Source organism: Peromyscus eremicus, chromosome 19 (genome assembly GCF_949786415.1).
Source record: "Peromyscus eremicus chromosome 19, PerEre_H2_v1, whole genome shotgun sequence".
Taxonomy (NCBI): Eukaryota; Metazoa; Chordata; class Mammalia; order Rodentia; family Cricetidae; genus Peromyscus; species Peromyscus eremicus.
Genome location: NC_081435.1, coordinates 56,015,089 through 56,029,823, shown reverse-complemented (window position 1 = coordinate 56,029,823; position 14,735 = coordinate 56,015,089). Strand labels below are relative to the sequence as shown.

At 43.5% G+C, this 14,735-nt stretch overlaps 1 protein-coding gene across 2 annotated transcripts in view; it reads right to left on the bottom strand.

Moving 5' to 3' along the window:
- Positions 1 to 13,900: 13,900 nt before the first annotated feature.
- Positions 13,901 to 14,735, bottom strand: part of Ldlrad4 (low density lipoprotein receptor class A domain containing 4) — a 215,133-nt gene continuing 214,298 nt past the window's right edge. For both annotated transcript variants that reach the window (XM_059246148.1, XM_059246147.1), the window contains one exon: positions 13,901 to 14,555. In XM_059246148.1, the coding sequence (XP_059102131.1) occupies positions 14,025 to 14,555 (531 nt within the window). In that variant the 3' untranslated portion in view covers positions 13,901 to 14,024. The remainder of the gene's footprint in view (positions 14,556 to 14,735) is intronic.

The window sequence follows — 14,735 nt, the reverse complement described above, 5'->3', positions numbered from 1 at the left end:
TTATTGACATCACATACATGAGCAACTCAAGTTCACTCTTCTTAACTACATCAAGTTTTGAAAGACCACTGCTGATTTTGGAAGGAGCAAGTCTGTGTAACTGCCTGTGCTCAAGAATGGAGGCTCATGGTGGGCGCGATGGGAGAATGGAGAACAGGTGGGCAGTGCACCCTAGTGGTTCATCTCAGATCTCTCCCACTACTTAAAACCCTTGTGGGATTTTGGGTCCTTATATCCCTGGTCAAAACAAAAGAGGCCTGTCTGTCATGGTCTCATTAGAATTGTGGTTAGTGTTTCTCATACTGGAAGGGAAAATTCCTGCTTAAATATTCTGCTGACTGTGTATAGTTTGTAATGAATCGGTGGCTGTCAGGCAAGTCCCGTGCCTGTAGAACGTCTCTCTCTTGGTGTGGGAGTGCCTATGTCTCATTTTGCACTCTCAGCTTTCCTTCAGGTCTAACCCTTGGGGTGACACTGGAGCAAGTAATGGCCTTTGTAGGGGGCATTGGTTTTGATTTGCCATCAGGAGAATGTCAGGGATCTTGCCACATAGCTATCCCATCAGTCCCTGCTTCCTGACAGGAGGTACATCGAATGCTTCATTTGGCCAGATTTAGAGAATGAAAGGATAACGTCACGTTTGAGATACCCGGTCACTGTATGGAAGCACTGTAAGTGAGAATGCTGTGGTTGGAAGCATTAGAGAGGGGGATTTGTCATGGGCCTCTGTTCTTTTGTTCGTTGGCAGGTGATTAATCTGAGGCAGAGTTCAGTGCACTGCTACAAATTGATGGCACACTTTCAAGTATAAACAGGACAACACACTTTAGCATGCTTTTAAATAGTAAAATACTAAATGCTGATGTAGTAACATTTCCCCCCTTTTAAACAACCAAGAATGCCATGCTAAAATGTGGTAATAGATAGAATTCTTTCTCCTAAAACCTTGTACCTGTCCTGGTGCGTAGGGCATATATATCATCTAGTGGAGGTAATCTGAGACTCTCAGGACATTTCTAATAATCATGAGACTGCAACTTTCTTGTCCTGCTTAGATATCTTCTGCCTAGTCCATTGGAGTCTTATCACCATTTAGTTTTATGTCTGGGTTGTGTCTCCCAATTATAGCAAATGAGGAGCTGCTTGTATGTGCTTTTAAATCTAATGAAAAGGTTTCTAAAGATTGAGAAGTTACATTATTACTATTTGGCATCAGAGATGTCATACAAATGCTGTTGCCGATATTATTCTTAAAGCAAACCACAAACAACTTATAGGGGAGGCTGCAGTGTGTTGATAGCAGACAACAGTAACATGTCACCTTAAATTATCACATTGTATAATAGACATTTTGTATATGCTGAATTGCATTTTATTTACAGCAAATCTTGCATTTCTCTTAGCTGCAAGGGAAACCGGAAGCTCCATGTCTGGTATGCACATTTATCCTTTTGAAAGATATGTTAATGTCATGAATGAAGCTGTGACTGAGATGTATTTATTTTTTTAATGGACAGAAAACATTTGCCTAGCACATGAACAAGTTCAAATGAAAATGGATTAGGTAAGAGGCTTGGTTTGTTAAAGAATAAGAGTAAAACCAGCCTTTCAAAATAGCACATCATTGAGAGCCTTTTGTGCAAAATGGGGTGCTGTTTGGATTTCACCGAAGGGAAGAGAAGTATGTATATTAGGATTAGCTTTCTCCACGTAGTGAAATAATAAAACAAAGACTTCAAATATTCCCGAGTTTTCCATTGTAAATCTGCCTCCATCTTCTGAGTTCTTTATGCTCGGGGTGAGCTGGAGCTGGGCAGTTGTCTTGTTTCTGGGGTCTTAGACCACAGTTCTGGGAATCTTGAGCATCTATAGTGTGGGCAGAAGAGGTGTTTGAAGAAAATGAAGCTGTATTTTAGACACTGAGCTTCTTTTAATGTCTTTTGCACTGGGTTCAAGTCTTTAGGATTTCATAACTGCTTCAAATGTAAACGGAACTATTGTAGATGGTACTAGTGAGGATGGGGAGAAGGTGAATTTAGCAAGTGAGGCAGGGGAAAATGAGTTCATCTTTCTGAGTTCTTTTTGAAATAGGGATTTTTGCAGTATACACACATTTTTTAATTATTAAAGGGCTCCTAAAATGAGGTTGTTATAGAATTAGAGGAATAATTTTCTTGGTAGCTACAGTTCATTTTCTGAAATATTGAGTCTCCATAAGACCTAAAATAAGGTAAATTTAAATGTTCCAAAGTTTTTTCTGCCCTATTTAAGTGCCCTTTTTGCATGCCACTTACTTGTTGGCATTAAGAGCTCACGATTTAATTGACTTTAGCAAGGACATGATGTCAAAATCATCCAGGCATTGACCCCTTGCCTGATTAGCACATGAGCAAGTGTCAAGGGATATGTGGGTCCCTGAACTGGAAATTTGCAAAACAGGTGTGAGGAAGGCAGTAAGGAGGGTGTCCCTCCTCATTCTTCAAGTAGTAACTGTGCTTGCTCTCCACTGGCCCACGTGTGTGTTACTTGCCAGTTTTGTATTAAGTGGAGTTTCCATGAGCAAAGGAAGGAAGGAGAGAAAGAAAGAAAAGAGAAAGAAGTTATATATCCAAAGGACAGCAGAGTCTGGACCTCATCTTCCCTGATGATTGGCATGGTCTAAGGACCACTCCTTTCCCAGAATTTCTCTTTTGCCGTGAACTTTGGCATGGCCTTCTTAAGAGAACTTTCTCACAGCTAAATGCTAAGTTAGGCTCACTGGATTTATTTTCCTTCTGAGATTTTTTTTTTCCTTTGTGACTTCTATGTCCTTTGTTCATCCTAACTAGTCAAAGCAAGTTTGTGATTGTCCTACATCTCCAGGATTGAGCTTTGAAAATTAAGGTGTATTCTTCCCTATACATCACTGATAGTCACTAACAGTAATTACAGATCCTAATCATCCTGTGGCAGTTATTTGGTTATTTTGATAAGAATGATCCTCATAGTAGGAAGAATGCATCCTGAGTTTAGAACCCTTGAGGGCAGAGCGGGATGTGGTTTGTTCTGAGGATTCGCTTGAATGGCCCCGATGGGATCATGCTCAGAATCTGGCTTCTTACAGAGTGAGCTATAGGGAAGTGCATCATGCTGTTTTCTCTGGGAAATCAGTCTAAAGAACAAACCTTGGGTGGTGAGAAATATGACTCCCTGCCACAATATGCTTCCTGCGTCTTGATTTTCCTGGAAAGATTAGCTGGAAACTTTCCTTCTGTCCACCTTCCATTGTCAGCCTTTTCTCTCTTGAATTTTGACTAATTTAAGTGTTAGCAAAAAATCACTGATATGAGCAGGACCCCATGTGCAGGGAATGTGCTCAGTGCAAGTGTGCCCTGCAGGTCAGTGTGCACAGCAGCACAGCGTTCTTACAGGGACCTGAAGCTTCCAGGAGCCGTTGGCTGGACCCACCATCTTCTAGAGCAACAGCATTGAAACCCAACTTCATCCTGTTTGTTTCAGTAAGATGAAATTGCCCCTGTTGTAACCCATCCATGCACATAGTAAAAGGCACTTTCTGTCATATTTTAACAGTTCCATAAAGATGCTACACAAAATAACGGCAATTCTCTATCTTCCTTTTCCAGTTAAATGTTAACTCTCAATCCTGGATTGATTTTAGGAAGGGCAACAGTGTGTTTATGTGAACATGGTTTCAGCTATTACCTTGTTTGCACCTCTGAGTGCTAGATTGGAGATTCTGTAACAGCGTATTTTTACTTATTTAAATTCATACTTTAGGATTCTTACTGTGGTATCCAAGTTGTTGCTTTATTTCTCATACAATGGGTGCTGGGTGTTCTTACCTGCTTAGTATTTGGCCACGGCAGTGTAGTTACAGGACTCTGTTCCCCGGGACCTCAGGCAACATGTACACTCTGTTTCCTTGATGAAGCAGAGGCAGGTTATGGGAGACAGACAGCTTGTGTATTCTGTACTTCTTTTGACCATGACAAACAGGTGTACATTGCCCCAAAGTAAAAAATACTGTCAAGTATGTCCACAAAACCTAATGCAGTTTTTGTTGAGCAAGCTAGACCATTCATTAGTTGCACTCTTTCGTTTTGTTTTTTCAGATTAGCTTTTACCTTTGTTTTTACCCCCAGATAATTCAAATCCAAGGCTTAAAGAACTGTAGAAAATAACACTGATGAATCATGTTAGGACATTGAAGGCATGTTTTGGTTAAAGAAAAAAACCACAAAGACCTATGTCTGAAGTTCAGCCAGTCGTAACTCCTGTAGCCCCTTTCCCTTTGTGGCAGGTACTTAGGTATGCCAGGCCACGCTCCTGGACTAAAGGAAAATAAAAATCAAGCCAGTTCATTACATTTGCCGGTAACACATAGCCTGGCTCTTCTGCTGATACTGTTCATTTTTGACTTTTAACCTTGTAACTTAACGTCCTTTAGACTGTACTCTGTTCATCATCTTCTTAGAGTGATCTCAAAGGGAGACACTTGAACTAGTCTGTGACTTTCCTCTAGCTTGGTTTCCCCTTTAGTTTGGGATAGGCTGGGGAAGCTAAAGGTCCAGTCTTATTCTGTCCTCTGTCACCACCTAGTGAAGTTGGCCTTAGTAAAGCATTCAGGTTGCAATTGTCACACAACTAAATCCATACTTGAAACTCTACGCTTCTCTTCCAGTCCTACAATACCTTTTGCCTTTTCCTAATTACCACATTGAAAACAATGAAGGAAAACTTCAGTCAAGTCTAGATTTTATGCATTAAGTATAAATAGTAACATTAAATATTACATACATCAGGGACCACTTTGCCTCAAGAAATTCTCAGACTGTCTCCTTGGTTCAAAACGAGTTCACCTTTTCCTTCCTGCCCATGTACAGTACTAGACAGTGGTCATGTTGTCTGAACCTGTGTTGGTGCCACACTTGAAGACAGCTGAGACTAATTTTTCCATTTAATTGCTGCCAATTGCTAGAAGACCTGAAGCCCTCGAAACTGCTATTTGTGGAAAACGTTAGTGCAGAGAAGTTTATGATAGCCTTAGGAAATACTAGGTTTTACCAAATAGAATGCTTGCCCTTGCTGAGTCCCAAGAAAAGGAAATTTAAAGCCTATGATTCACTTGTTAAGAGGACAGATTTCGGGAGCTAGAGAGATGGCTCAGAGGTTAAGAGCACTGCTTGCTCTTCCAAAGGTCCTGAGTTCAATTCCCAGCAACCACATGGAGGCTCACAACCATCTGTAATGAGATCTGGCACCCTCTTCTGACCTGCAGGGATACATGCAGGCAGAATACTGTATACATAATAAATAAATAAATCTTTAAAAAAAAAAAAAAAGAGGACAGATTTCCTATGAAGTATTTTCAGTACCACAAGATGAAAACAAAACTCCAGGCACTTCCACACAACTGTGTGCAACAAAGCATGTGTGTTTTTCGCTGCCTTGGCAGATGCGTGCCTTGTATGCAGGGAACAGCCTCCACAGGACCTGCACCTAGAAGACTGTGTGTGTCTAATGTGCCCATACCTTCAAGTTGGACAGCAAAAGCAATGGGACCTCATTGGTGAGCAGCTGCCGCCACCTCATGAGGACACTGAGGGTGTGTAGGCTGCTGTCTCTGCCTTAGGTAGTCTTGTCTTTCTCTCTGCCTGGCTGAAACAATTGCACATGCTTTATAGATGGGAATTTGGAACTACCTCCAGCCAGGGACATTAGTTACCTGAGGTGAGCTCTTGAACCATCTAAAGTCAGCTGGGCCCCAGGTCTGAGCTGCTCTTTGTAGTATGTAGGAAATGTTTACAAGACCAAGTCACCTCGAAACCCCACACCAAAAATGCTGTGGCAAACAGTGTGTCCCAACTTACCTCAGGGTAGCATGAGATGCTTAGAATGTGGGAACCAAGTTGGGCTGGTGGCCCCTGGAAGAATGAGGTGGCTTGGTTGTGCTGGGGCTTCAGACATACTTGCTGTTCATTCATGTGATTGTTTTTATACTCACAAAAGGTCGGTAACAGAAGAAATGCTAAGTGAGAACACTGTTTCACAGGTTAAATTATACAAGCCGCTGACTATAAACTGCAGTGTTGAAGGTTTTTAAGAGAATTCTTCACTTGAAAGGCCTTTGGGGTATATGATTTTAGTCATCACTGTTGCAGTCACATTATTAGAACCAGCTTTTGCTCTTAAATTTCTTTTTTTGGAAGTGAGTACAGCAGAGCAAATCACATTTGCATTATTGAGGCAAAAGTTAAAGTCTTGACAGAAATACAGTGTTTAAAATGAATTTCCAAATACAAAGGCTTTTTTGGAGCTGCTATTTCCAGTGTGTGTTTTAATTGGAATCTATGTAAGCCAAACAGATGAAAACAGTATTGTGAGGGAAATCTAACTTGTTTTAAGTAGCAAGTTTCTTATAAACTGTTAATGCAAGTGTTACCACAGAGAAGCAGAATTGGTGTTTTCACTCAAAGGCCCAGGGTGAGTTGCTGTCTGTAAGGTCTTTGTTTTCTGCATCAGAGCCTGCTCGGTCCTCAGCCAGGGGACCTGGGCAGAAGATAGTCAGTCCCACGAGGCACTCTTCCATTGTGAACTGGGGTGCCAGCCTCATGCTCTTAAAGGGCTCAGCCATCCTGCTGTGTCAAAACCGTTGTTGCTCAGCAGTGCCTCCTGCTTCCCTGAAGCAGCAGCTCTGACAACCTGGGTTGGACTCTTTGAGAGAAACTCAGATCTGCTCATACTCAGTGATCAGGACCAGGCAGAGGGAAGAGGGAGCTTGGCACGTGTCATCCTTTCTTTGCTCACACTGGTGTTAGGTTGGGGAGATCTGGGGACAGTCTCTAATGAGCTGCTGAACTGCGAAGTTCTCTGAGAGCATAGTGTGGTCTGCTGGGGCCTAAGGATGAGAGTCCCTTTATTGCTTAAGTTTTATAATCCCCTCATCAAAATATAACCTCACTCTGCATTGAAGATGAACAGTAGGACTAGAATTTGGGCCCACGCAATTATTCCAGTAAGATCTTGAAATTGTTTCCATTTGTTTATTAGAAAGTTACAGAAATGGAAAAATAAATCTTTTTACTATCATGCTAAATTCACTTATTCTCATTGTTTGGTAGGTTTGCGGGCTTTATGCATACGTGTCATCTAGAATCCATACACTTAGAGCACAGATAAAATACTCTCCTCTCAGTGTAGGTCATAGAACATCTTCTGAAGGCCTCCACTGTCAGGGGATCTTCAACATTTGGTATCAGGCCTGTTGAGTTTGCTGTATGACAGCCATCCAAACCCCCTGTGAGGTCAGATGTTCTCAGGACCAGTTCTGAACACTCCAGGTAGAACTCAGAATTGAGAAGTCTGTGATGTGCTCTGTCTAGGTTTACAGGACATTTAAAAGTCAGCAACCAGACCGTGAGATAGGGACTGCAGGCGTTCACTGCCAAGCTTGACAGTTGAACTTGCCATCCCTTGGTGGATGGAGAGAACTGACTCAGCAAGTTGTCCTCACCACACACCAGCTGTGGCACATGTACACATATGCTGTGCGTGCACACACATACAAATATTTTCCTTGAGTCAGTAACTAGAGGATGATCAGCACTATCCTTTGGCCTGGGGTGTAGCCCAAGGAAGAACTCTTCCCTGGGTCCCATCTCCAACTCACAAAAAAGAAAGTATTTTTCTGAGACTGATCATACATCAGTTTTCTGTTATTTGTACGTCGTAGCTGAAAGGTGAACAAACACAACCCCAGGGGACAGATATTTATCACCGATTATTTTTAATGATTTTGTGCTATGATTTGACCATGGCATCAAGAACAAGCAGAAAACCTGATTTCATAACTAACAAACAGCACTTGTGCAACATCTGTCATCAAAAGTATTGCAATCACAGACCTGAGTCCTAAACTGCATCGTCACCCGGGCAACAGACGCAGGTGGATAACAGTTGTGAATCATTCCCGTACCTGACCAGGAATATGTTAAAGAATAAGCATGTGGTTGTTTAAACACAAAAGGACTTTGACTTCTAATTATAATAGCTCACAAAGATCGGAAGATGCAAATACAGCTGTACTTTTTTTAGTAGATTGCTTTATAATAAAAATTAAATGAACTAAATGTTGTGGATAGTGTTGTATATATTTTAAAACAACTTTAAACTCAACAAGGATATTAGTTGCAATTGTGATTTTTTTTTTTTTTTTTTGAAAGGCAAGCACATCAGAAAGAACCAGCATCATTGAAAGGGATGCTCAGCCAGGGCCGGATCTGCAGAAAGGAGTCTGGTTGATGACACATCTTACTACTGAGTCCAGAACATTCTGATGCTCAGTAAAGTGCCTATTTTCTGACAGTGATTGACCTCAGGTCTTGACCCCCAGGGATCCTGAGGGTGTGCCCTGCAATAGACAGAGACAGTAACTTGGACTTGGGTGAGACTTAGGAGGTACCCACTGTCATTTTTGCCCAGCTCTTGCAGGGAGGTGTTAAAGAGGACTGAATCGGCATTAATAGTTGCACATTAAGAATAATTAGTAATAGCTTGGAGCATTTTTTTTCCCTGATTGGGGGATAATTCTATTTCTGACTTTCAAAGTCAGAGCACATACCACAGAACAAATAAAAAGCCCGGAATTACTCAGATATCATCTGGTGGCATACTGGATTAGATTGGATGGCCTTTATGGATCGCACTAAGTGTCCATGGTGGTTTTAATGGACACCAAGGCTTCTTTGCTTGAGGGGTGGAGGGCAGGGGAGGACAAAGGAAGAAACTTAAAAATACCAAAGCCACAATTGGACACTAAAGACTAAACAGGAGCTGGAAGAGAGAAGTGTGACTTTACATACAGCCTAACATGTAACCTAACTGATGGTAAAACCTACTTGCTTTAGGGGTCAGGACTACCCCAGAACACAATAGGAATGGACTTAGGAGTCTGTACTCGGCTGATTCTCTAATGACGACCCCAAACATTTTCTCTACCCTAATCTTTCCCAATGGATCTGTTTTCTGAGGCACTCTCCCTACAAATTCCAGACAGTTCATTGGCTCCATAGCTTCCATTTATAAGACAAGGCACAGAGAACATGGAACACAAATGGTCACAAGTGCCCTCTGAGACTGAATAGCCTCTGCTGCAGGTTACTCATTTGCCTGATGTCATGCGTGTCTTCAAAGGTTTGCACATCCCACTGAGGCCTGACAACTGATACTACAGTGAGAGAGAAGGCCTGCGCACAGAGCAAGCTGAAAAGCAGTCTCCTCCCCCACCCCTGCCTAGAATATAACTAAACTGGGCTAACTAGTTCTAAAGGGTTTAAAATAAAAACATCTTAGAGATTGCTAAAGTGTTTCCGAGCAAAGGTGCAACTTAGTTCCTATGTATGTGCTGGTCCTAAACTGCTGCCTGCTTGTTCAGACTTCATTCCATGGTGTTAATATATTTAATAGGAAAATAAACTACATAGACTTTATCTGTATGTAATTATTTGCAAGTTTCCTTACAAAAGATGGAGTACATAGGCATTCATAAGTTCTATGCCATTTCTGGTAAAACTGGTGTCTATACAGTATGTTATAGTATTTTCTTATTCTACCCATTGGGTAGAGTATGTGCATATGTTCAACGTATATACAGCACCTTACAAATGAAAGCAAACAGTTGAAGAAGCACCATTTCAAGTGAGGCACGAAGAAGGTGAGCACTGCACGCTGGGGCTGGGGCCCTACATCTGACGTCAGAACGCAAGGCACCTCCGCTGCTTAGGGATGGGCTTGTGTGTGTGCAGCCGCATCATCTGCCTAGACTAGCCTTGTCATGTTACTGGGGTCCTACATCTGACGTCAGAACACAAGGCACCTCAGCTGCTTAGGGTTGGGCTTGTGTGTGCGCAACCACATCATCTGTCTAGGCTAGCCTTGTCATGTTACGCTATCCAGCAAACCTAGGGACAAAGATGGGCTATAGGGAGAAGTCCCTTGCTCAGCAAGCTGTCCCTGTGCTCCAACATCAACCTGTGCTACATCCAGCTGGCAAAGCCAGCTATCCAATGACATCTTTATTCCTAAAACCTATGGACTGTGGCAGACTGAGAATGCTATTGTGATTTGTCCACATCTCCAAGGACTGTGAACAGCTCCTGACAGCCACACAACAGGGTTTGTTGGAATCGGTACAGTCTAAGGAAGCCATGAAACTGCTTGACATTTTAGGGTGCAAGCAAGTCTGGACGGGTGACTGACATGAGAGAAAAGCAAAAAGGTAACAGCAAGTATCCTTCCCAGTTACTCCCCTCAACCCAACTGCTGAGATTTTTTAGGGGGTAGAGAGCTGCCATTCTAAGTAGCAAAACTCTGGAAACGCATCCACAGTGTGCACATTGTGTCTCCATTGCCTAATTCATGGAGTCCAGGAATAGCCATGATCTACAACAGTGTTGGCAAAACATAGCGGAGGCCACATGGGCTACCTCAATAATACAGCTTGAGGGCATCTTAAAAGGACTACCCCAGGAGTCATTCTCAAAAAGAACAGTTGAGTAAGATGGAAAACCTATACCTGTGAGAAAGGCAGGTATATGAATAGATTCTTCTAGATCAAAGCAGCTTTCTAGAAGTACTTCCTTTTGGTCCCAGTAAAATAAAGATGAAGATCAAATGGAGCTACTTAGAATTTAAAAAATATATATATTTTAAATACATACACACACACACACACACACACACACACACACACACACACACACTTTTTGTACCCAAGTCTCATGTTCGTGTGAAGAAGCATCCATCCCATTTGGCTCCTTGGCTCTTGAATTTGAGCTAAAAATTACTAAGGAAAAATTTAATTCTCACAATATACTTGTAAGTTTTAGTCACTGCCATGTCATGATTTCTCATGGGTTAGGTCTGTGTCTGCGGTGGAGAAGTCACGGGGCATGCTTTATCAGTAAACAATTGGATGAGTAGTTGGCTTCACAATCTCTTGTATTAAATTGCTTTAGTGTTTGCTTATGGAGTTTCTGAAAAGCAAATGCAGTTCAAAAGACTGAATTCCAGTAGATGGATTTGTAGGCCTTATGTTTCATATTCTTGGAAATCCATGAGACAACAGTTAAGTCAGAGTGGCCTGCCCAGGACTGTACCTTCTAACAATGCAAATCTTTACTGCAGTGCCCCATGGGAATAATCTATCATTATAACCTACTGTCAGTTGCCTGAACTCACTGCTTTCTAAACTGAACCCTCGGGGTCTAAGCACCCAGCTTTTTGAAAGACAAAGCCCCTGCTGTGTAAGCCCCGCCTTCACAGCTGCTACTTAGTCAGCCCTTGGAGCCAAGAGACAGCATGGCATGGACTGTCGGCTAGAAGGCTACTACTATCTAAATCTCCTCCTCCCTGTGCTGAGAGAAATGGCCCAATTCATTTTTATGACCTTGGCTTTGGCTTTTAAACTAATTCCTTAAAGAGACCCAGCCTCAAAGACTTCAAAGTCAGAGTTGATGATGATGATGATGATGATGATGATGATGATGATGTGTGTGTGTGTGTGTGTGTGTGTGTGTGTGTGAGAGAGAGAGAGAGAGAGAGAGAGAGAGAGAGAACGAGAACACTAAAAAGGCAGTCCCCTAGGGTACCCAATGTTTGGCCAATACTGTTGGCATCTACAAAATGTCCATATAAGCTCCAAAGGAATTTACCAATCTCTGATCTTAGCTCTTTCTCACAGCTGACAGAAAAGTAAGACTAAAGTCAGGACTGAGAAGCCATTTGGAGTGGAAACTAAATGGTGAGATCACCAGCTTCACCAAAACTACAGTTAGGATTTGGAATAGCAGAGCCATAGCCTCACCTTCCCTGGCAGTCATCCATGACAAGTCCCCTACTGGTGAGACCCCAGGGAGGACACATACATCCTTCCTCTGCCATTGTATCTCAGAGCCCCATTCAAGCAGTCTGAAGGCATAGGTCACCAGGAGGCAGAAACTTTTCAGGAAGCCTCAAGGCAATGGGGAAGGTCATCTTTGGCCCAGTTAACCTGTAGCCTGAGAGGCCACTGACTATCACCAGACAAGACAGAAAAGCAACTCCAGAGTCCCAGAGACCCTCACATGTACATCCTTCCAAGCAGTGTTGAAGCATGGGCTGATAGCTGTTCCCTATCTGTCCTCACTCCTTTTGACTGAGTATTCCTGTGGATGCTACTGTGTGAAATGGATAAATCCCATGGAGATGTCAAGTCTCAAACCAAGCCAGTGGCCTGCCTACTGAGACAAGCAGAAATGGGAAGCCTGGGGTCAGACATGACTCGGGGCTTCAAACAACCTCTAGTTCTCAGGTAAGAGAATATTGACTTCACATACTCACCTCCGGAAACAGTAACGCACACATGCACACAAGCACTCACGCACACTGATTTGGTGTCAAACTGCCGCTGACTCCCCATTCCTGTTCATTCTGTTACATGCAGAGGCCAGACCACCAGGAAGAGGCCCTGCCACTGCACATGAGCCCACCATGGTGCAGTTACAGAGCCAACTCTTATATCTGCAGAAGAAAGTCGCTGGGGCTTTTTATTGTACGTAAGAATGTTTAGAAATGGTGGAAATCGTAAACTGACTTCAAAAACTGAGAAGCCATTGTCCAGCTGCGACTTTGCCATGCCTTGTCCTGAGTCACACCCTCACCCACCACCTCTGTGTTCCAGCTGACCACAGTTCAAAGACGACCTAGACAGAAGTGAGTCTGTGGCATGAGTATGGGTAGGTATGCACTACCATGCAACACTGGTGATACGTAATGGCTTATTGTGCCAAATGTGTCCCTCTGTCAGGCCCAGGGGGATAGTAAGTCTAAGGAACCATCACCAGGATGGCACTGAGAAAACCAAGTGGGCTTTGGGAGCAACTGCTGGTGCCAGGTGCTGAACAGAACATCCTTGCAGAACTCAACAGAGCTGCCTAGGACGGGAGAGGCCACGTGACTCACTGTGCTACACAGTTCAGCCGTACACAAAATAACCATCTTGCATTTTAAACAATTTATTGCATAAAATAAGGTATGTATCTGAATATATTTCATGCTACAGTGAAAAAAAGTCTAAATTGCTCTGACGCTGCTGGGAACAAGGCTAGCTCTGCGTGACACTTGATACACAATGCAGGTGTTTCTTTTCACCAACCTCTCCAAATAACTCTAGCAGTGCACTGTGTCTGGCTGCACCTTCTTGCAACACACCACTTTTTAAATGTATGTAACTTGGTAAACGCCAGGGCACATCCCCAAATACCTTTCGTGTATCACTATGTGGACTCTCAAGGGTGTTCCTGGGGCGTAATAGCCATCCATAGGTGACAACATACAGAACTTCACACAACACAGTTCCCTCATCCGTATTTTAAACATCAAGATAGTGCAACTCTTAAAGCATACCATCACAACACAAATTAGTTCCTCTCGCTCCTCTATCCGCTTCATACCTTGGCACACAAAACAGGAGTTTTGACTCATATTTTTAAAACAAAATAAAAGTTTCACACCTTTGGAGAAAAAGCAAACTGGCTGATTCTTCCCCATGATAATATATAATAATTCTTCCTTCTTTATTCAGTTAATTATAAAAACGGGCCATTCTGGCCTCCTTTATCGGCAGTCTCCTTTTGGAATTAAATATGTCAAAAATACCTCTGTGGGTCTTACTTTCATGAAGTCTTCAAAGCATCCTCGGTTTGCTCTGCACGCCCTTTGCCAAGCTCACACCATCTCTAACCCTGACTCCACCCCTGCCCCCAGATGAACACTGTTTGTGGTCAAACCGGATGGAAGTTCGTATTGTTCCAGTCTTGTTTGCATGCAATTCCCGGGACAGGAATCAGAAACGAAGACCGTGTTTGCACATTTGGTTTTACTCAGCTGTACGACGTAAAGCTGGACAACACTGTGGCAGAGGGGCCGGTGGCCTCGCTCTCCCTGCCGAGGTTTCTCTCTCCTTGCAAAGTGCACCCTGAAGGGAATCAGACCAGGTTCCCAGGCTTCCTGTCTTTGCCCTTGATGGGTACTATTGTGCCCTCTGAGTTGTTCGGCTGAAACTGTGGTCTGCTGCCCCTGTGTGCGTTGCTATGCTGGTGGTGGGAGAATGAGGTACCTGGGTAGTGACCCATCACCTCGCTGTAGGTCGGGGGCGGCCCCTCCATCCTCCCGTTACTGCTACAAGTAGCTGCACTGATGCCCGAGTGGCTGCTTGGTGGGCATGGTCCCCCGTTGTACATAGAAATGTCTATCAAGTCACTGTCAAACACGGTTCGGTTGGGCGGGGCCCTCACGGACTCTCGGTTGAGTTCCATCTGTTGCTCTGGGTCCCGGAGCTGGAGGGTGCAGGGTCCCTGGTAAGGAGGCGGCTCTTCCCCGTCTGACAGGGAGATGGTGGGAGGCAAGTCAATCTCGTGCTGTACGTAGGGGTAGGTGGGCTGGAAGCGACTGAACGGATCCCGCTGGATGAAGGATGGGGTAGTAAACCTATCCCTGCCCCGTGGGGCACACATGATCTGGAAGGAAAAGAGAAGAGGCCTGAGGACATTCTCAGTACAACAGTGACCAACAGTGAGACAGGTTCAGGGAAGCTCAAGCTTGTTCTGTGTTCACACCAGTTTTCACACCATTTCCCATGCAAAACAGGAAAGAACTTGTCCGGAATCGCGCGCGAGCGTGCGTGAGTGCGTGCGTGC